The sequence below is a fragment of the Elephas maximus genome, chromosome 11 (assembly GCF_024166365.1).
Source record: "Elephas maximus indicus isolate mEleMax1 chromosome 11, mEleMax1 primary haplotype, whole genome shotgun sequence".
In the NCBI taxonomy this organism is placed as follows: domain Eukaryota; kingdom Metazoa; phylum Chordata; class Mammalia; order Proboscidea; family Elephantidae; genus Elephas; species Elephas maximus.
This window is the reverse complement of record NC_064829.1, coordinates 112,662,574-112,689,649: the sequence shown is the minus strand read 5'-3', so window position 1 is coordinate 112,689,649 and position 27,076 is coordinate 112,662,574. Positions and strand designations below refer to the sequence as shown.

Here is a 27,076-nt window from a genome sequence, read left to right as displayed (position 1 = left end):
AATTTCAGTTCCCAACTCCTGGTTCTCATGGCCTATCTTTGGTAAAATCTCTTCTTTCCTGTTTCTTCTTTGAACATTCCACCTTCTTGTGATAACCTGAACCCGGCTCTCCTCTGAGGACATGCCTTCTTCAGTGGCCCTTCAAGTAAGTAGGTCTTTTTGGTCATTGATGCTGCTTGCAGATCATTCTCCCTCAACCCTACCAGCGCCCACCCAGCCATGAATCTCATGTCGTTAGAGTACCTGTTCATTACCTACCTTGTGCATCATCTACTGATACAGATCACTACTCTTCACTTTTGTATCATCTTAGCTCCCAGCTCATACTGCTCCTATCATAATTTTTGGTGATTCTTATATCCAGGTAGATTATTCTTTGACACTCCACCCCCCGCCCCCAGCCTCTCAGTTCCCTGACCTCCTTTCCTCCAGTGATCTCGTCTTCCTTCCACTTCTTCCTCCCAAGGTCACATCTACACCTTATCTAAATAACTGCAGCCTCTTGAGAATCTCCCATCACCTCTTCTCTTTCTAGCTCATTCCCTCCAGAGATTCAACTCCAACAATCCATTGGCCCTACAACCTTTCCAAAGCCCCTCACTCTCTTCTCATGTCTTCACACAGATTAAATCCATGACCAGCCATTATAACCACGCCTTTACATACAATCTCTGCTCACTTTTCTCTTTCCACCATACGCATCTGGCAAAATCCCAATCCTTGTTAAATCCAAGGCTTCTCCTCTTGGGTGCCTGCACCTGTGCAGCTGAATGTGGTTTGAGGCAAATATGCACCGTTTCTACCTGGACTCACCTTGAATTTATGCCTTCTAACTTCAGTGATCCCACAACACTGCCCAGCAATTTTACTTTCTATCGCTGGTCCCTTCACTCTCCCAGATGACATTTCATACCTTCCTCTCAAATCTTCAACAGCTCCTCCCTCATTGTCACGCGCAGCAGTGGCCTTCTTCCTGCTTCCTGAGAGAACCAAAGCCACCCTCCACCACATCCACCCACTCTGCCTTCCCACCCGTGACCCGGTAAACCATCCCTGCTCCCATCTGCCGGGGGTTCTTTTCTCTCCTATGCATACTTTCATTTTTCCCTTTCCTCAGTCAAGAAATTGGTCTCCTGTGGGCTCAGGGTCTCAAGAGAGAGTTGTTAAAGGTCCCCAAAGCGGAAATAAGCCAGCTGTCTTTTTTCTTCTTTTTTTTTAAGACTCTCAGGTTCCAGAGAGAAATAGTTTCATGGTCTATTGGGCCTCAGACTGAAAACATAGATGCCCTCAGGGGCCTGTGGGCAAACCATCCTGGGGGAGGAAAAGTCCTCAGCTGCATTACACAGTGCTAACACTCCCCTCCCTTTTCTCCTCCCCAGCTTTACTGAGGTATAAATGACATTAAAAAAAAGAAATTTTAAGTGTATAACTTGATGATTTTTCACATATATATTCATCAGTGTAACCACCACAGTCGAGGTAATAAACATAATACAGTAAAACCTGTGTAAGGCTGTCAGAGAAGGAAAACGCAAATATTTTCCACCAAAACAAGCGATAGAAAAGTGGTAAGACTGAGCCCTGTCAAAGACGGAAAACTTGGGAGACCTGGAAGAAAAGGCAATCCCGTCGAATTCCAGCTCTCACAGGTTTCACTGTATAATGAATGTATCCATCATCCCAAAAATGCTACTTCATGCCTCGTTGTAAACCCTCTCTCTCTCTTTCTCACACACACACACACACACACACACACACACACCCATCCCCAGACAAGCGCTGATCTTCTTTCTGTCACTATGGGTTAGTTTGCATTTTTGAGGATTAAATTATATAGTATGTCCTCTTCTATGTCTGGCGTATTTCACTCAGCATAATTATTTTGAGATTCATAAATGTTGTGGCATGTATCAATAATTTGTTATTCCCGAGTACTATCCCATTGCATGGATGCACCACAATTTGTTTATCAAATCACCTGTTGATGGGCATTTGGATTGTTTCCAGTGTTCCAATTACAAATAAAGGTGCCATGACCATTCACGGGCAAGTCTTGGTGTGGACGCGTGCTTCCATTTCTCTAGTGCGTATACCTAAGAGTGGAATGCCTGGACCATGTAATGGCATATGTCTAACTTGTTTTAATTTTTAAAAAGTTTTATGTCTGCTCTCTTTTTTTTCAGTAGACTTTATTTTTTTAGAGCAGTTTTACATGTACAGAAAAATTGCTCAGAATGTAGCGAGTCCTCTCTATCCCCTGCACACAGTTTTTGCCTATTATTTTCATCTTTCATTCATGTGGTACACATGGTACAACTGATGAACCAATATGGATACATGACTATTAACTTGTGGTGCAGTGAATTGCTTTAATATGGCCCTTCTAGCCATGGTCTTTTAACTCCCACAAAATAATTGGGTGAGACTATGCAAATAAGGTGTGCAGAACCCTTGCAGGGATTGGACAGTCTTTTAATGCAAATAAGGCCTGTGGAACCCTTGTCGGGGATTGGTCAGTTTTGCCATCCTGCTAGGCTTAAAAAGAGCCAATCCCAGAGGTTGAGAGGGGGACCTTGCTAAAAGAGCCAATCCCAGAGGTTGAGAGGGGGACCTTGCTAAAAGAGCCAATCCCAGAGGTTGAGAGGGGGACCTTGCTACCATCAAGAAGAAAAGCTGGAAGTGGAGTGCATCCTTTGGACCCAGGGTCCCTGTGTTGATAATCCCCTAGATCCAGGAGACAGAGAGCTGTAACACTGGAGACAGTGCGAGATGGTGAGAAGCAGCAGCAAATACAGCAGAGTCCAGCATCCAGCAGCAGCAGCAGAACCAGGAGACCAGCACGAGACGGTACAGTGGACTTTCCACCCCATGGAGCGAGGTGGCTACAGTGAGTTGCTGACCCATAAAGTGAGGAAGCTGAGGGCCTTCAGGCAAGAGGCTTGCTGGTGGAGTGGGGTGCCTCTGGGCACTTATTGGTGACCTAAAGAGCTGTACCACCTGCCTGAGCAGTGCAGAGGCCAGGCTCCAACCGGGCCTGGTGGCAGAGGCCTGCCTGTGGACACAGCCCAGAAGCAGCTATTCGGATAGAAGAACTGTATCCTGAGTTGTCCCTGTTTCTTCCAAGTTGATCTTGAATGGTAACCTGTTACTTCCCTAATATAGCCCATAACAGTGAGTATGGTCTGTGAGTTCTGTGTGGTCATTACAGGGAATTATCACACCCAGCAGAGAGTACTGTGGAAGGGACAGCTGGTGTCAGAATTGGTAAAGGTCAGAGGCAGGAGGTACGTCTGAGCTCCACCTCACAGGAATCAGCTTTGGGCTGATGTTGATGGTGATTATCCTTCCCCCTTGTGCAGTTAGCATAGGACTTCTGATGCTGCCCTTTTACATAACTGATGTCCGTAGTTTACAGTAGGGTTCACTCTTTGTGTTGTACAATTCTGTGGGTTTTGACAAATGCTTAATGTCATGTGTCCACCATTATAGCATCATATAGAATAGTTTCACTGCCCTAAAAATGCCCTGCGCTCCACCTATTCATCCCTCCCCTCGTCTCTATAGTTTTGCCTTTTCCAAAACATCATCTAGTTGGAATCGTAGAGTATGTAGCTTTTTTGGACTGGCTTTTTTCACTTAGTAATATGTATTTAAGCTTCCTCTGTATCTTTTTATAGCTTGATAGTTCTTTTTTTTTTTTTTTTTAAATCACTGAATAATACTCCATTACATGTTGTTGTTGTTAGGTGCCGTCGAGTCAGTTCCGACTCATAGCGACCCTGTGCACAACAGAACGAAACACTGCCCGGTCCTGTGCCATCCTTACAATCGTTGTCATGCTTGAGCTCATTGTTGCAGCCACTGTGTCAATCCACCTCGTTAAGGGTCTTCCTCTTTTCTGCTGACCCTGTACTCTGCCAAGCATGATGTCCTTCTCCAGGGACTGAGCCCTCCTGACAACGTGTCCAAAGTATGTAAGATGCAGTCTCGCCATCCTTGCCTCTAAGGAGCATTCTGGCATTACATGGGTATACTAAAAAAAAAAAAAAAAATTGCCGTCGAGTGGACTCATAACAATCCTATAGGACAGAGTAGAACTGCCCCATAGGGCTTCTAAGGCTGTAATCTTTATGGAAGTGGAGTGCCACATCTTTCTCCTGTGGAGCAACTGGTGGGTTCGAACCCCTGACTTTTTGGTTAGCAGCCGAACGCTTTAACCATTGCACCCCCAAGGCTCCTTATGGATGTTCTACAGTTTATCCATTCACCTATTAAAGGACAATGGGGCTTCTTCCGATATGTCTAACTTTCTAAGAAACTGATAAATTGTTATAAGGAGCCCTGGTGGTTGCAGTAGTTAAGAGCTTGGCTGCTAACCAAAATGTTGGCAGTTTGAATCCACCAGCTGCTCCTTGGAGACCCTATAGGGCAGTTCTACTCTGTCCTGTAGGGTCACTATGAGTCGATATCGACTTGACAGCAACAGGTTTGGCCAAACTCTTTCCAAAGTGATTGTACCCTGGTGTCAGTTATTTCATAACAATAACAGTAATAAACTGGTAGAAAGTTCCATCCTTATTTTCATTCATTTGTTCATTCATTCAGGAAGTAATTAGTGAGCACTACACTGTGCCTGAAGCCCTGGTGGCGCAGTGATTAAGAGCTCGCCTGCTAACCAAAAGGTCAGCAGTTTGAATCCACCAGGCACTCCTTGGAAATCCTGTGGTTTCTACCCCGTCCTATAGAGTCACCGTGAGTTGGAGTCCATTTGACAGCACGAACCAGCAACAACTCTGTGCCAGGCCATATTCTAGGCACTGGGGATAAACTGTGAACAAGACAAAAACCCCTGCCCTCGCGGAGCATCCATGTGGCTTAGATCCTCTCTCGGCACAGGTGGAATGGTTTAGTGGTTGGGGCACCTGCTTGGGAGCCAGCCAGTCTGGGTTCAGATCCTGGCTTTGCTGCTTCCTAGCTGTGTGGCCTTAGACAAGTTCCCTTGTCTCTCAGTGTCTTACTCTGCAAAAAGGAAATGCTGATAATGTGGAAGTTACCTTAGAGGGCACGGCCAAAACGACCGTTGTTGAGTCCGTTCTAACTCATGGCGACACCATGTGTGTCACAGTAGAAATGTGCTCCATCGGGTTTTCAATGGCTGTGATCTTTTGGAAGTAGATCACAGGCCTTTCTTCCAAGGTCCCAGTAGGTGGACTCGAACTTTCAGCCTTTTCTGTTAGAAGCCGAGCACTTAACCATTTGTGTCACCCAGGGACTCAAGGTGTGGCAAGAAAAACCCCGAAAAACCAAACCCATTGCCATCGAGTCTATTCCTACTCAAAGCGACCCTATAAGACAGAGTAGAACTATCCCATGGGGTTTCCAAGGAGCACCTGGTGGATTCCATCTGCTGACCTCTTGGTTAGCAGCTGTAGCACTTAACCACTACGCCACCAGGGCTTCCCAAGGTGTGGCACGCACCCTTTTAAGCATTAGCGATTATCTATGCCCTGGTGGCGTAGTGGTTAAGAGCTACGGCTGCTAACCGGAAGGCGTGAGTTCAAATGCACCAGCTGCTCCTTGGAAACCCTATGAGACAGTTTTACTCCGTCCTATTTTATAGGGTCACTATGAGTCGGAATTGACTCGACAACAATGGGTTTGGTTTCAGTTGGTAGACAGTTTGATAGAGATCATCGTTGTTGGGTGCCAGTAAGTCGATTTTTGACTCACTGTAACCCCATCTGACAGAGTAGAACTGCCCCATAAGGTTTTCTTGGTTGTAATCTTTATGGGGACCAGGTCTTTCTCCTGGGTGGGTTTGAACTGCCAACCTTTCAGATAGCAACTGAGCACTTAACTGTCGTACCACCAGGGCTCCTTCAGGTTTAGGGTGGGGCCTAGGAACTCATATTTTGGACAAGTTGCTGCTGAGAACCGTTGGTATATAGAATCAGATTAAAAATAAATCAGGAAGGGAAGTTGTGCTTTTTTTTTTTTTAATTTTATTGTTTTAGGTGAAAATTTACAGTGCAAATTAGTTGCTCATTCAAAAATTTATACACAAATTGTTTTGTGACATTAGTTATATTCCCCACAATGTGTCAGCACTCTTCCCCCTTTCCCTTTACAACCCAGGTTCCCCGTGTCCATTCTTCATCCAGGTTTCCTGTCCTTTCCTGCCTTCTTGTCTGTGCTTTAGGGCAGGTGTTGCCCATTTGGTCTCCTGTACTTGATTGAACTAAGAAGCACGTTCCTCACATGTGTTATTGTTTGTTTTATAGGGCTGTCTAATCTTTGGCTGAAAGGCGGACTTCAGGAGTGGCTTCGGTTCTGAGTTAGCAGGGTATCCGGAGCTATACTTTTGAATTGGGTGGTCTGGGAAGAAGTTAATAGGGTGCCATCTGAGTAAAACTCAGAAAGAGATGAGGGACTCAGACATGTGAGTGTTCCACGTATGGGGAACAACCAGGCACAGGCCCTGAGGTGGATGGGTGCTGGCAAGCCTGAGGAACAGTGAGGAGGCCCATGTGGCTAGAGCTGGGTGAGCAAGGAGGCCAGTGGGAGGAGATAAAGGACGATGAGGAGAGAGGTGATGGGGCAGACGGTGTGGGGCCTCATGGGCCACAGGGAGGACCCCGGCTTTTACCTGGAGTGAAATGGAGTTGTGTGACGCCAGCCTGGGGAAAACAGATGGGACTGCGGGGTGAGAAGGGGCCTCAAGGCCAGCAGGGTGGGTTATCTCCAGGTGACTCTTATGAAAAGTCCCTGTGACAAACCAGGGTGGTTTAGGGGATTTCTGGTGGTGACAAACCAGGGTGTAGGGGATTTATAGCAGTGAAAAGCACCAGCTCAAATTTCCTCCCACCACAGTGGGATAAGGGTTCAACTTAGAAACTGAATAACAAAAAATAAAATTGCATTGCCTTTTTTTTTTTTCATTGCGGTAAATATATAGGTAACTGTGGTGAAATGAGTTCCTTTATGTGGCTTTTTGCCTTGGTTCTTTGGAAAAACAGCTTGAGAGATTTTCCCCCTAAGCCCTGAGGAGTTACCTTTGCCCTAGTTGTCTACACTAGGGGATTTTTTACTTTTGTCCAGGGTGATTGATGTTTCCTGGGTAAGCTGTAAACAGCTTGTGGTTTGATACTGTTTGTCTGGCCCTGGGCTGCAGCCTGCCCTGTGATTGGTATGCATCTTGCAGGGAGTGGTCAATATATACTATGCAAAGGAAGTGAGTATAAACTATGCAAATGATGTGACTATAGCCTACTATGCAAATGAAGTGTCTGTGGCCTACCAAGAGGGGATTACTCAGTTCCTGGCCCTGGTGGGAGGGCCATGCCTTAAAACTGAGGAGGAATTTGCTTATATATGCAGCTAGCCCCGGAGAGGCTGGCAGACAGAAAGAGAAGGAGGAATGAAGCAGAAAGGAAAAAAGGCAAGAGAGGCAAGAAGAAAGAAACAGCAGGCCTGTATGGCTGAAAGAGGGCGTGCATGGTGGAGAGAAAGGCCTGCTTGCTGAGGAGCTAAGAGAGCTACCCTGCAGTAGGATTAGTGCAGGAGCACAGGGGTGGTTGGGGCTGACCGGGTGGGGCTGTGGAGGGGACAGTGGGGCAGGTGGGAAGGAGGACACTCAGGAGTCCAAATGCACGGGCCATGGGGCTGATGGCCTGGAGAAGGGGGAAGGGAGGTATCCAGGACAAGGCTCAGGGCTCTGGCCTAGAGACCTGGGGACCATGAGGCCCCCCTGAAACAGGCACGTGGAGGAGTGCAGGTTTGGGGGAGATGCTGAGGTCAGTTTGGAATGTGGTGGAAGTAAGTACCCAGGGGAAGGTGTCCAGCTGAAGGCCCAGTGCTCCAGAACAAAAACGAGGCCAAGGGTGACCCCAAAACCACTTGGCATGGATTGAATTGTGTCCCCCCAAAATATGTGTCAACTTGGTTAGGCCATGTGTGATTGTCCTCCATTTTGTGATTTTCCTAGGTATTATAAATCATAATCTCTGCCTAGGGTTAAAGAGGGTTAGGGTGGGATATAACACCCTTGCTCAGCTCACATCCCTGATCCAATGTAAAGGGACTTTCCCAGGGGTGTGGCCTGCACCACCTTTTATCTTACAAGAGATAAAAGGAAAGGGAAGCAAGCAGAGAGTTGGGGACCTCACACCACCAAGAAAGAAGCACTGGGAGCAGAGCATGCCCTTTAGGCCTGGGGCTCCTGTGCAGAGAAGCTCCGAGTCCAGGGGAAGATTGACGAGAAAGACCTTCCTCCAGAGCCCACAGAGAGAGAAAGCCTTCCCCCTGGAGCTGATGCCCTGAATTTGGACTTCTAGCCTACTAGACTGTGAGAAAATAAATTTCTCTTGGTTAAAGCCATCCACTTGTGGTATTTCTGTTATAGCAGCACTGGATGACTAAGACACCAGTGATACCCCAAACTTCTGCCATTTGAATTTCACCTTGCCTAACTTTGCCACACATCCACACATCATCTGAACTACTGAGTCTACTGAATACTTCTCTTTAAATCAACTCACTTAAAAAAATTATTATTCAAACACATTTATTTAAACAGGAAATGTCATTTCATTCCAGGAAGTGGGAAACTGAAATCAACTGCCATAGATAGGATGTAACAATATAAATAAACCAATGAGTCAGCAAAAATCATGAAAAGGCACCAAAAGCATCAGGTGGAAGGTTGTTGGAGAGCAGGTTATTCACAGGGTGCCAAGGTGTCACCACAGATGACGTGATAATTTAAAGGGGAAAAGGCATCTTTATAGTGGAGAGACCTGGAGGTCACTTCTTCATCTAAAGGACCAAACTCAGCCTCACTGGTCACAAGCTGCTGAAGTGATGCATTGAGAAGCACACAGTGTCACCGACGCAGTATTCTGTCCCTAAATGCAGCACCAGAATCTAATCGTGAGGAAACATCAGCCAATTCGAAGAAGTGGACGGTCTACAAGACACCGGCCTTGGCTCTCCAAAAAACCGTCGGGACAAAACAAAGAAGGTGAGGGAGACCGTTCCAGATTAAACGAGACTGAAGACAAAGCAACTACGTGCAGTGTGTGATCCTGGATTCAATTCTAGATTAACTGATAAAAGCTATTTTGGGGGAACAATTGGAGAAGTTTGACTTTGGACCATAGGTTAGATAATGTGACTAAAACAATGAGAAAAATAAACACAGTGAGATTACTGGTGTCCAGCCTGGCTCTTCCCTGAAGGAAGAGCTGGATACCCAAAGGCCCTGGGGTGTGGCCGCCCCCTCAGCTCTGAATGAACATTATCTCAGAGGTTGAGTCCTGCAGTTCCCGCCCCATCCCTGTGTCCTTTCACCACTGCCTGGCTCGGCTGTCCTCAAGCTTGCTGGCTTCCAAAAACAATTGCAGAAAGAAAAACCATGTTCCCTGGCGCATTTTTAGTTGACATCTAAACTTACAGAATCTTGATCGTTATAGAACATAAAATGTTAACAATTTCATAGCAATACATCTCTTCATGAGATGGATTGTGAGGGTTTTTCCTACTTTTCCAGTAAAGTTTTGTAGCCCCGGATCGGCGTTACTTATCGCGTTGGGCATTAACTCCACTTCTCCTTGTTTATAGAGTAAGTGCTGAGAAGCTGTATTCATGTCCTGTTGCTGCTGTAACAAGTGATCATAAACTTGGTGGCTTAAAAGAACACAAATTTATCATTTTACAGAGCTGGAGGTTAGAAGAAATGCTGGTGGTGCAGTGATAAAGAGCTACGGCTGCTAACCAAAAGGTTGGCAGCTCAAATCCATCAGGCACTCCTTGGAAACCCTGTGGGGCAGTTCTACTCTGTCCTGTAGGGTCACTATGAGTCAGAATCGACTCAATGGCAGCGGGTTTGGTTTTTTATTTTTGGAGGTCAGAAGTCTGAAGTGGGTCTGACGGGGCTAAAATCAAAGGCTAGGTTCCTTCTGGAGGTTCTAGGGGAGAGTCCAGTCCTTGTCTTTACCAGCTTCTAGAATCTGGGGAGAGTCCTTGGCTCCTGGTCACCCCACTCTACATCTGCTTCCATTGTCACATCTCCTTCTCTGACTCCGACCTTCATGCCTCCCTCTCATGGTGACACTGCTGATTACACTGGGCCCACCTGGATAATCCCAGAAAATCTCCCCATCTCAAGATGCTTCATTTACCTACATCTGTAAAGGCCCTTTCACCATGTATGGTAATAGTCACTGGTTCTGAGGATTCGATCATAGACATTTGTGGGGCGGGCAGTTACTCTGCCTACCCCAGGGAGGGTCAAATGAGAGGGGTCAAAGTTGTAGACAGGGTGGTCTGGAAGGACCTCCTGTGAAGGTTACATCTGCACATCTGCAGTAAAGACCAAAAGGATGGGAGGGAAGGAGCAGTGTGCATGTTAGGGAAGGGCATTCCAGGAAGAGGGAACAACCAGTACAGAGGCCAGAGGTAGGCCGTTCCCTTTTCCTGGGACCCCCCACCCCACCCCAGTACTGTCCTTCCCCCTTGCTGCCCCTAAACCACAGGGGTCAGAAGTTGGTGCTGTCCGGGTGAGTCTCCCCCATCTTGCTTGAAGAACAGCAGAGGGGTTTGAGGCTTCTAACCATTAGAGGTTCCCAGGCTTTGTCCCCACTGTCCATGGCTCCTCAAAGGGGAGGTCAGCCTGGGGGGAGAGGGGGGAGCCTGGGTCAGAAGGGCAATAGGTCCCGCCCTACCCTCTGTTTGCAGCCCTGGCCGGTGGTCACCTCGGTACTGGCGTGCTCCTGTCCGTGCAACGTCCGCCTGCGGTGCCACTGGCGAAGGGAGGCGCGGGCCTCGGAGCTGAGCCCCTGGGGTGCACGGCCCACCTCGGGTTGGTAGTGGGCAATGTGGTGCAGTGCTCCAAACCACGTGGTCAAATAGTACCCGGCTGGGGGACAGAGAGGGTACGTCAGCCCTCCCGGCTTCCCTCGCCAACCAGAGTGCCCCCGCAGTCTGCCCGCCTTCCCCTTCAGGGAGAGGCATCGGGGCCTCGGGTGGCCCTAGAAAGGGTCCTTAAACCCTAGAGCGCCCCTTATTGGACCCCGGCATTCTGGGGGTGGAGGCTCACCCTCTCCCCGCAGCTCGTTGGGATCCAGGAGCTCCATAAGGAACTCCACGTCCAGCTGCGTCTCTCCAAGGTTCGGACTCCAGATCAGCTCCTCTGTCAGCGCCGGCAGGAAAGCGTCGGCCCCCTGGGGCTCTGGGAAAGCCCGAGGACAGGCCCGGGGGTGAGCGGGGGCACGCAAACACCTTCCGTCCGCTTGACTCTCTGGGTCGCGAACTAGCTGGCTGCCCTTCCACCTTGCTGGGCATGCAAACGCCTCCTACCAGAACCCCCAAGGCCACGCAGACACCCTCTACCCCGGACGTGCCCACAGACGCCTCCTACCTGGCTTCCCAGGCCAAGCGGATGCCTCCCTCAACCTCCAGCCAGCCCGCTCAGGTAGCCACCACCCTCCCTTACCTTGCTCCCCGCCGCGGGCCAGCCCCTCGTAGATATCCGCGCACACCGCCAGCAGCAGCGCCACCTTGCGGCGCGGGGCGCAGGAGGCGTGGAGGCGCACGAGGCGGTTGTGGATGCGGCTCCGCAGGGCGGGGGCGGGGCCCAGCCCCTCAGGCCCCGCCCCCTGGGCGCCCGGAGGCCCCGCCTCCGCCCTCAGGGCGATCTGTCGCCGCCGCAGTCGCCTCAGCTCCGGGGCGCGGAGGGTGCGGAGCTGAGTCCACAGGGCAGGCTTCAGGGGCGCCAGCACCGCCCGGCACACCGCCGCCTCCACCGCGGGGCCTGCGGGAATGAGAGCTGAGCCAAGGAGGGGTCGCCAGGCTGACCCAGGCCACCCACTCGGTCCACCCCCCACCCGGGCGGACTGCCATCCCTCCCTCGCTTTTGCCACCCACAAGTGTAGCCATGACGTGAACACGGATGGAGAGGGAGCATGGGTGTCCGCACGTGCAGGGAAGGCTATGGCTGTGCACACAGGTGTGTGACATGGAGCACGTGGTGAACAGAATAGGTGCTGCTACAACGTAGGAACAGATGCGGGCCGCCCTGAGTCGGAATCGGCTCCACCGCGACGGTTTGGTTTTTATATGAGGAAAAAAAAAAAAAAAAAAATCCCTGCAAATAGGTATGCACAAGACTGAAGAGAAAAAAGTTGAATGTGAATACATAAGTAGGGCTAAGAACAGTAAACCTGAACCCATGGGAGATCAGGAAGTGACCATAAGTCTCCCTCCAAGGAAACTCCTCATTACCAAGATCCTGGTCCTTCTGGGCTGCCCCAGGCGCCATGCTCCCAAAGACGGCCCTGACTTCTGGGTCCTTTACTAGGTATTCCTGGAGGTCAGTAAGGAGGTGCCGCACATCCTGAAGCAGCTCTGTGGCTGGGTCCCCAGGCCTGTGGGAGCCCCCTGCTGCCGAGGTGAGGCGCGCCCTAAAGCCTCGGAACTGCCTGGCCACGTAGTTGCTCCAGGACCTGGCCAGAGCCCGAACGTGAAGCGTGAGGGCGTCGTCAGGTCCCTCCTCTTCATCTTTGTAGGCCTCCTCCACTTCCTCCTCCTTCTCCACCAGGGTAGCCAGAGCGGACCCGTGATAGTGCACTTCCGGGCTGAGTGGGCCTTCCACCCAGGAGACACGGTGAGGGGTGTGGTTGCTGGGGGCTGGAGTGTGAGGAGAGGGTTTGATCTCACAGAACAGTGCTGCAGATCCCTCTTCCCTCAGGGGTCCAGGGGTCCAGGGCCCCGCCTGGCTAACCTGGACTGTTGCTCTGGGCAGTCTCTGGTGGGGTCTCTGGGAGGAACTGCTCCATCCCCTGCTCTTTGTGTGTCTCCAGGTAGAGCTGATTCACCACAGAGAAGGCCTTTCCTGGGGTGTCGAGTTGGACCCTGCCAATCTGTGGAGGATCTGGGGGCCAGCAAAAGTGAGATGTCCCAAGTGTCCTAGGGGTCAGCCCTGGTCTCTTCAGGACATCAGGACACTTAGCTCCCAGACTTTTTACTAAAGTGGTGCCAAGACTTAGCCCCTGCCCCCTCCTCCCTCAGACCCAGGAGTACAGTCCCCCAGTCCGCTCCCCCCTCAGATTTAGGAAACCTGGCCCCAAGACCCCTTTTCTCCCAGGACCCAGGGATCTAGGTCCCTAGCCCCTTTCTCCCTCAGACTCAGGAGTCTGGGCCCTTAGCCCTTTCCTCCCCCAGAACTCAGGAGTCTGGGTTCCTAGTCTCCTTCAGATCAATGAGTCTAGGCTGTCCTCTCCCTCCTCTCACAGACCAAGGAGTCTGGGTTTCTATCCCCTCCTCGCTCAGGGACCCCAAAGTTCAGGCTCCCAACTCCCTCCAACTCTCAAACCCAGTAGACTGGTCCCCCAAGTCCCATCCCCCTGGACCAAGAGGCTGAAAAGTTGGCCTCTACCTCCCTTGGAGGACTATGCCTCACCTGTGTGTTTGTTCCAAGGCCCTAGAGTTGGAGGGGGCAAGAGCAGTGTTCTGGGCAAAACATCCCTGAAAAAAGAGGGAGTCACGGCGTGGTTTGGGTATCTTGGGGAAGGGTCCCTCTTGGCCCATATGATGGGTAGCCTGTACCTGCTGGCTGATAGGAAGGCCAGGAGATGGGGCAGGTCTGGCATGCAGAGGTTAGAGGAGTCCAGAGATACACCTGGGGGAGGGGCAAGGAGGGAGGAGGAAGAAAACTTGAAGGGTGGCAGCTTCCTCTCCCCTATCGCTCTCCCTTCCCCATTCCTGCAACGCCCCCCCCCCCCCCGCCCTCTCAGGGACCTTCGGAACAGGGAAATTTCCAGCACTTGGAGTTCCCATTTTTTCCTGTGTCTTTACTCTTTTTTTTTTTTTCACTCTTGTACCCCACCATACAGGATTCATTCATTAGACAAATATTTCTGAGCACCTATCATTTCCAGGAAATGAGGATTCAGTTGTCAAAAGGCAGACAAGTTTGCTGCTTCCTTGTAGCTGACTTTTTTTAGTAGGAGGAAACAGAAAATAAATGAGTAAACAAAGATAAGTGTATATTGTAGTGAGTGCTATGAAAAAAATTAAGTGATGGAAAATGACTGGGGGGCATATCGGCTGTGATGGTCAAGGAAGGTTCCATGTCAGCAGACACCTGAAGGATGGAGAGACTAAACCAACCACTCAAGGAAGAGCGCTCATGCAGAGAGAACTACAAATGCAAAGTCGTTCTGAATCTAGAACACGCTTAGCATGTTCAAGGAACAGAAAGGAGAAGAGTGTGGCTGGAGCAGAGTGAGTGAGGATCAGCAGGCAGGGGCTAGATCGCGCAGCACCTTGTAAGCCATGGTGAGGACTTTCAATTTTTATCTAAGAATGTTACAAACTTCTGTAGGTTTGGGGGCAGGTGTGTAACATCTGGTGGATGTTTGGAAATGCCATTCTGGCTACTGTGGTCAGGATGAATTGCAGGAGGGAAGGAGTGGGAACAGGAAGACCAGGGAGGAGGATACTGCACTAGTTTGGCAAGAGGTCATGGTGTTCAGACTATGGTGATGGAGGTGGACAGGATTGGGAAAACTCAGGAGATATTTTACAAGTAAGTTGACAGTTCTTGGTGGTAAATTGGCTTTGGACTGGAATCTCAGGGGTAAGCTCCTCACCTCCAGGAATTTTCTTGATCTGGTAGGTTTTTACTTCCCCTGGTGAAGGTCCGGTCCTCAGCACCAGGTACTGACTGGGGCCATGTCCTATGACAAGGAAACTCTGGAGGGAGGGACAGGGGGTAGAGGCAAAGGTCAGTTTGAAGAGGATGTATGCAGATGTCTGTTACTTTTGCCTGCTTGGCATTCGTTTTCCTTAGTTTCGGTTCCACATCTCGAATTCCCTTTAGGTTAGCCCCCTCCCTACTTTCATTCCATGTGGGTGGGGCTGACTCCTCCCAAGTCCCAGGCCTGGGCCCATGACCTAACTTAGCCAATAGGATGATTGTGCTCTCTGACCACTGATTGGTTCAGGGATGAACATGTGAACCAAGTTCGGCCAATGAAAATCTTCCACAGGACTTTTTCTGGAGCTATTCAGAAAGAGGCTTCTATTTCCACCAAGCTTGCTAAACTGGTGGAATGTAGCCCTGAGCTGGGGACAGCCATGGGACAGCCATCTTTGCCACCATGAAGAGAAAGACTGCTTGAAGAAGAAACTATGGCAGACACTGTTAGTTGCCTTATCCAAATCTATCCCTTTATTCCTTACAGAACTGCAACTTTGTTCAGGGCATTAATATACCCAGACATTGAACATGGATAATGATTGATGCAGGCAGTAACTCTCACTTCTGACTGTATATCATAATTCCTAGATGAGCTTTTAAAAATATTGCTATGTTGGCCCCATCCATAGATTTTGATTCAACTGTGAATTTTTTTGTTGATAAAATAAATTGATGCCTCCCTTTTCCCCTTCTTGCTGCCTGAAATGTACACATATGCTGGGACCAGGGACAGCCACTGGGCAACCGAGAGGAAAGGCCATGACACTCGCAGAGAAGCCAGTCCCGATGTTACTGAACTAGAGCCAGCAGCTCCCTTTCTGGTTATGTTAGAAAGATAAAGTCCTGTTTGTTTAAGCCACTGTAGAACTAGTTTGTAACTTGCAGCCCAAAGCATTCCTAACTGATAATGAATTCCCCACAGGTAGAAGCAAAGTCAAGAAATGGGATGAAGACAAATTCTTAAGTCCTTTGAAGCTCAGGATCCAGATATTCCTGAAGCTAATTTTATTTCTAGTTTTTCAGTCATTTGAACCAATAAACAGCCTCTTTGATCAAGGAAACTAAAAGTTAATTATTTGAAAAGATCAACTAAATTGGCACACTTTTAGCTAGACTGACAAAGAAAATGAGAGGACATAGTTAACGAAAATCTGGAATGAAAGTAGTGACATTACTACCAGCCTTACAGAAATAAAAAGCGCTATAAGAGAATATTATGAACAATTGTGTGCCAACAAACTACATCAACTAGACGAAATGGACAAATTCCTAGAAACACACAAACTACCTAAATAGATTCAAGCAGAAATAGAAAATATCGACAGGAGTAGAACAAATGAAAAGAGCGAATCAGTAATCAAAAACCTCCCAACAAAGAAAAGTCTGGACTAGATGGCCTCACTGGGGAATTCTATAAAATATTTAAAGAAGAATTAACACTGGTCTTTCTCAAATTCTTTGGAAAAATTAGGAGAGGAGGGAACACTTCCTGACTGTGTCCGTGATGCCACCAATACCCTGACGCCAGAGTCAGATGAAAACACCACTAGTAAAGAAAACTACAGGCCAATATTCTTGATGGATATAGATGTAAAAACCCTCAACAAAATACTAGAAAACAGAATCCAACAGCATATGAAAAGGATAATACACCATGATCAAGGGGGATTATCCCAGGAATGCACGGGTGGTTCAACATAAGAAAACCAATCAATGTAATACATCCCATGAATAGAATGAAAGAAAAGAACCATCTGGTTACCTCAATTGATACAGAAAGGCATTTGACAAAACCCAACACCTTTATATGATAAAAACACCCAGCAAACTAGGAATAGAAGGAAAATTCCTCCATCTGACAAAGGGCATTTAAGAAAAAAACCATAGCTTTTCAGGAAGGAAGAATTAAAACTATCCCTTTTAGCAGATAACATGATCCTATATATACCAAACCAAACCCAGTGCCGTCGGGGCTATTCCAGCTCACAGCGACCCTATATCCTATATATAGAAGGTCCCAAAGATTCCAGAGGAAAGCTGATGTTGCAGCTCCAGTCAGTTCTGAGTATGGCTGACCCTATGTGTGCAGAGTAAGCTTTTCAAGGCTGTGACCTTTCAGATGCAAATTGCCAGGCCAGTCTTTCTTCTGAGGTGCCTCTGGGTAGGTTTGAACTCTCGACCTTCCTGTTGGTAGTTAAGTGCTTAGCCTTTTGTGCCACCTAGGGACTAATAAGTGAATTCAGCAAAGTTGCAGGATACAAGGTCAACACATAAAAAATCAGTCAGGTTTTTATACATTAGCAATGAGCAACCTGAAAAGGAAATTAAGGGAACAATAGCATCTAAAAAAAAAAAAAACCTAGGAACAAATTTAACCAAGGAGAGATTCGTACACTGAAAACTATAAAACATTATTGGAAGACATTACAGAAGGCCTTAATAAATGGAAGGAAATTCTGTGCTCATAGATCAGAAGATTTAATATTGTTAAGATGTGAATACTACCAAAAGCAGTCTATAAAAAGTCTATAAAAAGATTCTATAAAATTCCCATCAAAATTCCAACAGTCCTCTTTGCAGAAATGGAAAAGCTGGTCCACAAATTTATGTGGAACTGCAAGGGGACCCGAATAGCCAGAGCACTCTTGCAAAAGAAGGACAATCTCAAAACATATTACAAAGCTACAGTAATCAAAACAGTCTGGTCCTGGTATAATGATAGACATACAGACAAATGGAACAGAATTGAGAGTCTAGAAATAAACCTGTGCATATAGGGTCAATTGATTTTTGACAAAAGCGCTAAGTCCGTCCAAAAGGGAAAGAATAGTCTCTTTAATAAATGGTGCTGGAACAACTGAATCTCTACAAGCAAAAGAATGACCCACACCTCATAACATATACAAGAACTAACTCAAAATGGATCAAAGACCTAAAGTAAGAACCGAAACCATAAAACGCTTAGAAGAAACCGTAGGGGTAACACTTCGGAGCCTAATGTTTAACAATGAATTCTTACATACAGCACCGAACACAAGAGCAGGAAAAGACAAAATAGATAAATAGGACCTCATCACAATTAAAAACATCACTAATTATCAAGAAAGTTGAGACAATTTTTGGAAACCATGTATCCAATAAGGGTACTGTCCAGAATATGTAAAGAACTCTTACAACTTAACAACAAAAAGACAAGGAATTAAAAAAAAAAGGGGGGGGGGGGCAAAGGGCTTGAATAGACATTTCATTAAAGAGGAAATACAAACGGCCAAAAAGCACCAGAAAAGATGGCCAATGTCGTTAGTCATCAGGGAAATGCAAATGAAAACCACAATAAGATCACTTGACAGTCATTATCTGGCTATCATTAAAAAACCAGAAAGCCCAGGGATGCTGGCCAGGGTGCAGAGAAACTGGAGCCTTCATCCATTCCTGATGGGCTTGTAAGATAGCATAGCTGCTGTGGAAAACAGTGTCGTGGTGCTTCAAAAAGTGAAACAGAGAATTACCACATCACCCAGCGATTCCACTTCTAGGTACACGCCCGAAAGAATTGACAGAGGGGACTCAAAAAGACAGCTGTAAGAGAATGACAGCTATAAGAAAAGAGCTTAAGAGATGTTCATTGCGGCATTAGTCACAACAGCCAAAAGGTGGAAACAACCCAAGTGCCCATCAACAGACAAATGGGTAAACAAAACGTGGTCTATCCACACAATGGAATACTACTCAGCCGTAAAGACAAACGAAGCGCTGATCCCAGCTACCACAAGGATGGATCTTTAAAGCTTTATGCTACAAAAAAACAAGCCGACACAAAAGGATACATACTGAATGATACGACTTACATAAAATCTCTACAATAGGCAAACGCATAGAGACAGAAGTGGTTACCAGGGGCTGGCAGGGAAGGGGGAATGGGGAGTTATTGCTTTAAAATAACAAACAAAAAAAGAAATCTAAGCCAATCTCTCTATCTGTAAAAAACAAGACCAAAAAAATCCTGAGAACCAGGTGCCCGCATGAATTTACGACCCCTGTAAGAGACTCAGGTCAGCAGTTCGAGTCCACCAGTACAAGTCCACCAGCTGTTCCTTGGAAACTTTGGGGCAGTTCTGCTGTGTCTTATAGGGTCTCTGTGAGCTGGAATTGACTCAACGGCAATGGGTTTTTTTGGTAAGAACTCACAGGAGCCCTGGTGGTGCAGTGGTTAAAGCACTTGGATGCTAACCTAAAGATCTGTAGTTCAAACCCACCAGCCGCTCTGTGGGAGAAAGATGTGGCAGTCTGCTTCCTTAAAAGATTTACAGCCTCAGAAATCCTATGGGGAGATTTCTACTCCGTCCTATAGGGTCGCTATGAGTCGGAATCCACTCGTGGGCAGTGGCTTTTGGGTTTGGAAGAGACTCACTATGAGCTGGAATCAACTGGGCACTCCCTGGAAACCCTATGGGGCAGTTCTACTCTGTCTTATAGGGTCACTATGAGTCTGAATTGACTGATGGCAGTGGGTTTTTTTTTTTTTTTTTACTTTCACAGAGAACAGATAACTGCTGACTCACCCTCCACACTCCTACTAAAGAATAATAATAATAATAAAAATAAGAAGGAGGAGGGGGAGGGGGAGGAGGGAAAAGAAGAAGAAGAAAGCAGCATTTTGGGTTTTCCCATATGTGTAGGTTTGTCACTAGCACCCAGATGAGTCATCAGGGTGTCACGGGCAGTTGAAGCTGGCTCCCAGCTGTGAGCACTCACCCCCAGTGGCCACAGCTCCAGCAGGGCCTCTGCATCCTGGACATCCAGCTCTGGGATCTGCCAGACCCCCCATGTCCTCCGAAGGCGAAGGAGTGGCTCTGGAGACCTCAGGACCCCTAGAGGGGTCTCTCTTGTTCCATTCTCCTGCAATGGTGCCAGCCTGGGATGGGCAGGATCCAGGAGGTGAGGGGCCAGAGGTAGGTGTTAGTCACTTAGAAGGGGACATCCCAGGGATGACAGGTCAGAGAGTGGGTTTTGGGGTCCTGTGAGTGGTGGGCATTGCGTCAACAGCTTCTGGATTGGGGCAGAGATGGAAACCCAGCCCCTAAACCCTCACCTCTCTCTGTCGGAAGCCTTGTCCTCCAGCTGGGCCATCCTCAGGATGCGGGAGGCCAGTGGGCCATGGTCAGGTCCCTGCTAGGGAGGAAGATGGTGCTCAAGGCTGCTGCAGCCCAGGGAGCAAAGTCAACATCCAACATGGCAGAGCCCTGGCCCATCAGGATGAGCCCCAGAGGCCCCTTGCTAGGCCAGGCATTACTTCTTTAGTTGCTAAATGGCAGACAGGCTGCGGTTTTGGGGGGCATGGGGACTCAAAACAATGGCTGTTTATATCTACAAGGAGTAGGGAAATATTTCAAGATTTTAACAACCGGTGTGTCCATACCAGTGTGTACCTGCAGAATAACAACACTTGGCCGAAACCCAGTGCCTGGAACTGTGCTTAATCCATAGTAGGGACCCCACAGATTTGCCAAGTGTTGTACGACAGCCTGTCCTCCTCTCTTCCCAGACCACGGAGTCTCCCTTGAATTCCCCCCACCACCGTCGTTTTATTATGAGGATTTTCAAACCTACAGAAATCTGGAAGAATTTTACAGGGGACACCAGTACGCCCACCCCTTAGGTTCTACCGTTAACGCTTTCACTCTTTTTGCGTCATCACACGTCTATCCCTCTATTCCTCCATCCATCAGACCCAACTCTTAACCAGGTACAGAGTGCTATGTGGCTCATCACTGTGGGGTGGGCATTTTTGAATTGTTTTCCCTGCAGCAGTCCTGGGAGTGGGAACTGTTTGTGTCTGGGAAGGGAGGCTCCATTCATCCACTCATCCACCCACCCACCCATCCACCTACCCACCCATCCACCCAGCCATCCATCCATCCGTCCATCCATCCAGCAAATACTTAGTTGAGTACAGGCCCCGAATTAGGGGCCACTGCCCTGGGGTGAACAGGACAGGCCCCTGCTTTCAGGGGTTCCCATTCTTGCTTGGGGTGGACATAAAAAATGGGTGATCAACACCAAAACAAATAAATTAGCTCACTGGCCAGAAGCCCGAGTGTTAGGTAGGGATAGGGCAGAAGGCAGGTGTCCAGGGGCGGGCAGAGGAGGGGGTGGAAGGAGGCAGATGCCTGCCTGGGGGCCAAGGACAGGGATGGGGACGAGCATGGGGGTGGTGCTGGGCAGGGCGGGAGGGGGCAGCTGTCTGATACAAAAGGAAGGCAGTGGGGGGTGGAGATGCAAGATGCTCGGGTCCCTGGGGGCCCCTACCTGTTCTCCGAGGGGAGGCCTGTGTAGCAGGAAGTGAAAGCCTGCCTTGCAGAGAGAGGAAGCTGAGCGGCTGGGGAGAAGGGGCGGGGCTGGGGGGTATCTGAAATCGACCTTCCTCCCATTTTCCAGGGGCTCAGGTCTTAGGTGACCGGGGGGCCGTGGAGCAAGGGTCCCTGGCAGGCTGAGAGCTCAGGGCTAGGAGCCATGAGGTGCCCCTTGCTCCGCTTCCCATGAGAGCCTGCTCATGTTCTGGTTTTCTCAGGGGCCTAAGGTCCAACGCTCTCCCTCCAGCTCCTCCCCCATGTGTCCACAGCAAGAAACGACCAGGCCAGACAGCTGACTGCTACTTTTTTTTTTTTTTTTAATTTGTCTTCAATGAGCAACCTCTTCCACCCAACCCCATGTGGAAAGTGGGTTCCGGGTGGAGGGGGCACAGCACCCACTTGGAAGTTGGAGGCAGAGATGTGAGAGGCCTTTAGCCCCAGCCCACAGGAGGTTAGACCTGGCCCACCCAGTCCCACGATAGAGAGTGGGGCTCTTGGACCCCTGTCCTGGGGCAGTTAGAGGTGTGGGGGCACTCCGCCCCCGGGAGCAGTTAGAGATTAGAGGCTGATCCTTGGCCCTGGGAGTGGTTAGAAGTTGGAGCTGTTAAACAGGGGCTGCCGGAACCTGGCCCCTGGGGGATGTAGGAGCTGTGCTAGGTTTGAAGGCCTGGGTGCCCAGTTTGGGGAGGGGGTGGTTTAGAGCCTGGAGAGCTGTCTAAGCTCTCTCACAAGAGCTGCAAGTTAGAGAGGGGCAGGGCTGGCTGGGGCTCAGCTGTCCCCACAGGAGCTGGGCATCCTGCCAGGGAGATGCAGTGTCACTGGGGTTTCTCCCCCTCCGTGGTTTTGGCCTCCTCCTTGGCGGGTGGTGGAGACTTCCTGGGGGAAGTAGAAATGCCAGGGTTGGGGTCCCCTGACACCGACTGGGCATCTATGGCTGCATGCTCCTTCTGGACAAGATCCTCCAGTTCCTTCTGCAAGGGGCAAAGTTCACAGAGGGTGGAAAGGTCACAGAGCGGGTCATGGGGTCAGAGGGCCTGTGGGGTGGGACTAGGGTCCTGGACTGGAGTCCCCCAGGCTCCTTACCTTCCATCCGAGGAGGTCAGCAAGGGCCAGGCAGCCCTGGTCACAATCACCCAGCCAGGCCACATCCCTGCAGGAGCGGGCGGAGAGTCAGAGCCCCAGCCTTCTCTGGGGCTGTGGCCTCTAGCTCTTGATTGGTGTGTCACCCTTGGCTCTCCATCCAACCTTGACCCTGCTGCTCCTGGCTCCACCCTCACCCCAGACCCAGGCCTTACCTGTAGGCTTTCTTGGAGTCGAAGTCCATGCCTCCTCCAAGACCCATCATCATGCCCAGGAAGGGGTCGGTCTGTGAGGGAGGGAGGGAAGGATGGTGGGGCAGGGGTGGGGGCATTAAAGAGCACAGACTCTGGATCCAGGTGGCCTCGATTTGTATCCCAGCTCTGTGACTTTAGGAGCCTGGTGGTGCAGTGGCTAAAGTGCTTGGCTGCTAACTGAAAGGTCGGGGGTTCGAACCCACCAGCTGCTCGGCAAGAGAAAGATATGGCAGTCTGCTTCTGTAAAGATTATAGCCTTGGAAACGCTATGGAGCAGTCCTACTCTGTCCCAGAGGGTCCCTATGAGTTGGAATCGACCCCACGTTAGTGGGTTTTGGTTTTTTTCTTCTGTGACTTTGGTCAAGTGACTTTGCTTCTCTGTGCCTCAGTTTCCTTATCCATAGAATGGGGGATAACCATCGTACCCTCTCACAGGGTTATAATGTGGGTTAACACATAAAATGCTTAAACTATGCCTGGCTGTTATGGAATTGTGTCCCCCCAAAAATATGTGTCGTAAGTCCTAACCTCTGTTTGTGGATAGAGCCCTGGTGGCTCAGTAGTTAAGAGCTCGGTTGCTAACCAAAAGGTCAGTGGTTCGAATCCGGCAGCAGCTCCTTGGAAACCCTATGGGGCAGTCCTACTCTGTCCTATAGGGTTCCTGTGAGTCAGAATTGACTCCATGGCAATGGTTTTTTTTTTTTTTTTGGTTTATGCCTGTGGTTATAATGTCTTTTGGGAATAGGCTGTCTTTGTTATGTTAATGAGGCAGGATTCATGTAGGGTGTGCCTTAAATCAATATCCTTTGAGATATAAAAAAGATTAAACAGGCAAACAAGTGAGCAGAGATGGGGGAAGAGAGAAGCCAAGCCACATGGAGAGCTCCAAGGAACCAGGAAGCTGAAGCTGAAGACACAAGGACACTTCCCCAGAGCCGACAGAGAGAGAAAGCCTTCCCCTACAGCCAGTGCCCTGAATTTGGACTGCTAGCCTCCCAAACTGTGAGAAATAAATTTCTGTTTCTTAAAGCCACACCCTTGTGGTATTTCTGTTACCGCAGCAGCACTAGATAACTAAGACATTGACACATAGTATGTTTAGCTGCCCCCACCTCCACGTCCCGATTTCCCTTTCGGGGAAACATCCTCCCCTGCTTTCAAGACTACTGGGTCCAGATGATATAGACCCAAACCAGGGCTCTAAGGGTGGGGAATCCTGGGGGCCAGGCCTGGCTAATCGCAGTGGCCGAGCCTCCTGGACACAGGGACTGCGGAGTTCAGGAGTGTGCATGTGACTCCAGGACAGCCAATCAGAGCAAACCCTGGGGTTAGGTGAGGACAATGTCCTGAGAGGGAGGAGTAGGGGATCCTCAGGAGGGAGCACCTGTCTGAGAGGGAGGCCACCCCAGAAAAGAGCTGAGAGAGGGAGAGGGCAGGCTCCCGGCAGCACTGTGGAGGCTGGATCCGCTGGCCCAAGCTCTGCAGCCCCGGGATCCGCTAGGCCCAAGCTCTGCAGCCCCGGGATCCGCTGGCCCAAGCTCTGCAGCCCCGGGATCCGCTGGCCCAAGCTCTGCAGCCCCGGGATCCGCTGGCCCAAGCTCTGCAGCCCCGGGATCCGCTAGGCCCAAGCTCTGCAGCCCCAGGACATACTCCATCCGTTTTTTGGCTCTGGCCCGTTTGAGCTGGGTTTCTTTCATTTGCCTGAGGGTCCTGAATGATCCAGTTGTTGTTAGTTCCTGTAGAGTTGATCCAACTCATGGCAACCCCATGTGTGCAGAGCAGAACTGCTCTATAGGGTTTTGTGGACTTTTGGAAGCAGATCACCAGGCCTGTCTTCCGAGGTGCCTCTGGGTGGGTTCAAACCACCAGCCTTTCGGCTGGTAGTCAAGAGCGCTTACCCGTTTGTGCCCCCCACTCTCAGCTCCTTGAACGATGCAGGGGCCTGTGGGGTCTTAGAGTCGAAGTAGCCTAGAGTCCAGACCTCTCTGAATTCTAGAATTCCAAAGCCTGAGCTTTGGGCCCAAAGTGCTGGGATTTCCAGGTTGCAATTCTCTCAGGCACCTGTACCCTCATCCTCGACAAAGTCAATGGGAGGGGATGTTGGGACAAGTGTAAGGAGGAGGAAGGGGAGGAGAGGAGAGGGGGCGTGCGTGCACATGCGTGCGCGCACACACGTGTGTGTGTGTGTGTGTGTGTGTGTGTATGAGTGAGAATAAAGGCTGGCTCACCTGGCCCGTCTTCTCCTTGTTGATGAGGAGGCGCGGGGTGGAGAGGGGTGCCCTGGGGGGATGGCAAGCTGAGCTGTGAGGGCCTGTCCCAGCTCTGCCCAATCCCACCTAGCCCCGACCTCAACCTACTTGCTGATGAGGGATGCGAAGGGCTGCACCTGCAGGGAGGTGCCCATGATGATGAGGAGGTCCACCTTCAGGAAGTCCTGTGATGGGGAAGCAGCCAGTGAGGGCCCCACTGCAAGCCCATAGCTGCAGCCAGCTGGGCAGTGACCAACCCCAGGGCAGGGCCAGGCCGCCCCTCCCGGGCCAGCACGGGGTGGAGGTGGCACTTACTGACTGCATGCAGGAGAAGAAACGCGCCGGGAGGCTCTCGCCGAAGAACACGATGTCTGAGGTGGGGACAGATGGACAGACAGACACAGAGAGAGACAGTGACACGAGGGACACAGGGACAGGGAGAGACAGCACAGGTGGGAGCAGAAGGCAGGCCTGAGGACTGGGTAGGGGAGCAGCAGGGCTGCCTGGGGGCATAGAACCCCTCTCTCCCCAGGATGGGATTGGGGTGCTGGTCAGGAAGACAGGTGGAGTGGGGAGCATGGCCTGGTTGGGAAGGGGTTGTGGAGGGGGTCCCAGCCCAGAGCCACCTCGGCCAGCCCCCAGCCCCAAAGCTCACCAGGCTTCACCAGGCTCTGACATTTCTCACACTTGGGAGTCACCTCGGAGAAGATCTTCTCTGGGCGTAGGGAAGGGGAAGGCAGGGAAGGTGGTCAGAGGCTCCAAGCTGGGGCCTGCCCTGCACCACCCTGCGTGTCCCTTCCTCCACTGTCAACACAACACACCCTCAGTCACCAGGCATTTCCTGGGGTGTGTGCCCTGCCCAGAAAGGACCTCTCTTCCAGAGAACTGTCTCCATCCCCCAACCCATAGAATTCCATGGAGTGGCTCCCAGCACCACCTCGATAGCTAGCGAATGAAGGAATAAATGAATCAACAAATGAAGGAGCAGACACTTGACCCCAACAGGGGCAACTGGACTCTACCAGCCCCCACCCTGAGGAATTTGGGCTGGGGGTAAAGATTTTTCAGTAGGTCTCTGAGGGCCACCCTCATCCTGGATCACAGAAGCCTAGTGGGCCCCAGGCCTGGTATTAGGGAGAGAGAGAGAGAACAAGCAGATGACTGGGATGGGCAGAAAACCTTAGGCCAGCTGCTTCCTGCCCTCGGGTTCTACCACCTACCCCTACGCACCATCCTTATGACAACCATCCTTTTTATTCCTTATTAATTATGAAAGCATTTTTGTCACTTGCAACCCACAGAATCCTAACTCATACGTCCAACTGTTCCTTCATTCAACAAACATTCACAGAGCACCATTTTAGTGCCTGTCATTTGCTTTAAGACATTTCTGCGTTGACATGTGATAATTTTGCGGGTGACGTATGTGGAGCTGCTGTAAGGGGGCCATAATAGGGGGGAATGTGAATTGTAAAGTACCCCCAGCTGTGTGCAGTTGGACTATTCAGGAATCCTCACCCCCAGGGCCGTCGACTGGCATTTTATCAGGAAGGCCACACTCCAGGGTTCCTACTGCCGAGTGCCACAGCTGCGGCTTTGTTAACTCAGCATAAAGAATGCCAGAAACGGGTGTCCACGGGGGAAATAAACGGCTTCTTAGTCAGCACAATGGATGTCAGAAATAGGTTCTCATGGCACTCAAGATATGTGCACTGGATGAGTTTTTTTTTTTCTCTATACCCTGCCCTTACAGGAACAGAGACTAGTAAGTTCTGTCATCAGCAGCCCTAGAGACACCCCAGCCTTCATCCCTAACCAGGCCAATGACCAGCTTCAGACCCCACTGCAGATTCTGCTGGCCTGAATCCAACGCATGGGCTAACTGAATCCCGTGCCTCTAGGTCAGGGCTGTCCAGTATGGTAGCCATAGCCGCATGTGGTTTTTCTAAGTTTAAATTAAGAAAAATGAAATAAAATTAGAAATTCAGTTCCCCAGTCACACTAGGCACATTTCAAGGGCTCAACGGCCCCATGTGGCAAGTGGCTGCCCTATTGGACAGTACAGATACAGGGCATTTCCATGGTCTCAGGAAGTTGTATCGGATGGTGCTGCTCTGGGAAGCTGTTGCTTTTCCCTGATGGGCCTTTCATGAAAGATGGGGCCAGAGCACCTACAAGGACAAAGAGCTGGGGTTTCACGAGCCCTGTGGGACCAGCTGGCCCCATCTGTATGTGTGGAAGTTGCATTGTTGTGAGGTGGTACGGGGAGCAGAGAATTCCTGCCACCACCTCCATTATCTGCTAAGCAGAGGCAGAGTGGTGCGGGACAGAACTAGCTTAGGTCAGGCTTGCCACAAGCACCTACTGGGCCGGGACCCGGTT

General features: G+C 49.9%; 2 protein-coding genes across 4 annotated transcripts in view; both read right to left on the bottom strand.

The window, feature by feature from the left end:
- Positions 1–8,563: 8,563 nt before the first annotated feature.
- Positions 8,564–21,187, bottom strand: RINL (Ras and Rab interactor like). Of its 3 annotated transcripts, XM_049900756.1 has the most exons (12): positions 21,068–21,186; positions 19,851–19,930; positions 19,514–19,673; positions 14,649–14,751; positions 13,603–13,675; positions 13,457–13,521; positions 12,779–12,928; positions 12,280–12,684; positions 11,492–11,809; positions 11,096–11,227; positions 10,752–10,915; positions 8,564–10,669 (listed from the first exon to the last, which is right to left on the bottom strand). In XM_049900756.1, exons 2-12 carry the CDS (start codon positions 19,886–19,888, stop codon positions 10,613–10,615), a joined length of 1,665 nt encoding a protein of 554 aa, XP_049756713.1. In that variant the 5' UTR covers positions 19,889–19,930; positions 21,068–21,186; the 3' UTR covers positions 8,564–10,612. The 3 variants fall into 3 exon arrangements, with proteins under 3 accessions (XP_049756713.1, XP_049756711.1, XP_049756712.1); XM_049900754.1 differs by having other exon boundaries at positions 13,457–13,675; positions 21,068–21,187; XM_049900755.1 differs by having other exon boundaries at positions 13,457–13,675; positions 19,851–19,927; positions 21,068–21,187.
- Positions 21,188–21,385: 198 nt separating this feature from the next.
- Positions 21,386–27,076, bottom strand: part of SIRT2 (sirtuin 2) — a 31,332-nt gene continuing 25,641 nt past the window's right edge. The window contains exons 10-16 of the mRNA XM_049900757.1: positions 25,350–25,409; positions 25,010–25,065; positions 24,803–24,879; positions 24,674–24,725; positions 22,407–22,477; positions 22,195–22,261; positions 21,386–22,082 (exon numbers count right to left, since the gene is read on the bottom strand). Coding sequence (XP_049756714.1) covers positions 21,927–22,082; positions 22,195–22,261; positions 22,407–22,477; positions 24,674–24,725; positions 24,803–24,879; positions 25,010–25,065; positions 25,350–25,409 — 539 coding nt within the window. The 3' untranslated portion in view covers positions 21,386–21,926. The remainder of the gene's footprint in view (positions 22,083–22,194; positions 22,262–22,406; positions 22,478–24,673; positions 24,726–24,802; positions 24,880–25,009; positions 25,066–25,349; positions 25,410–27,076) is intronic.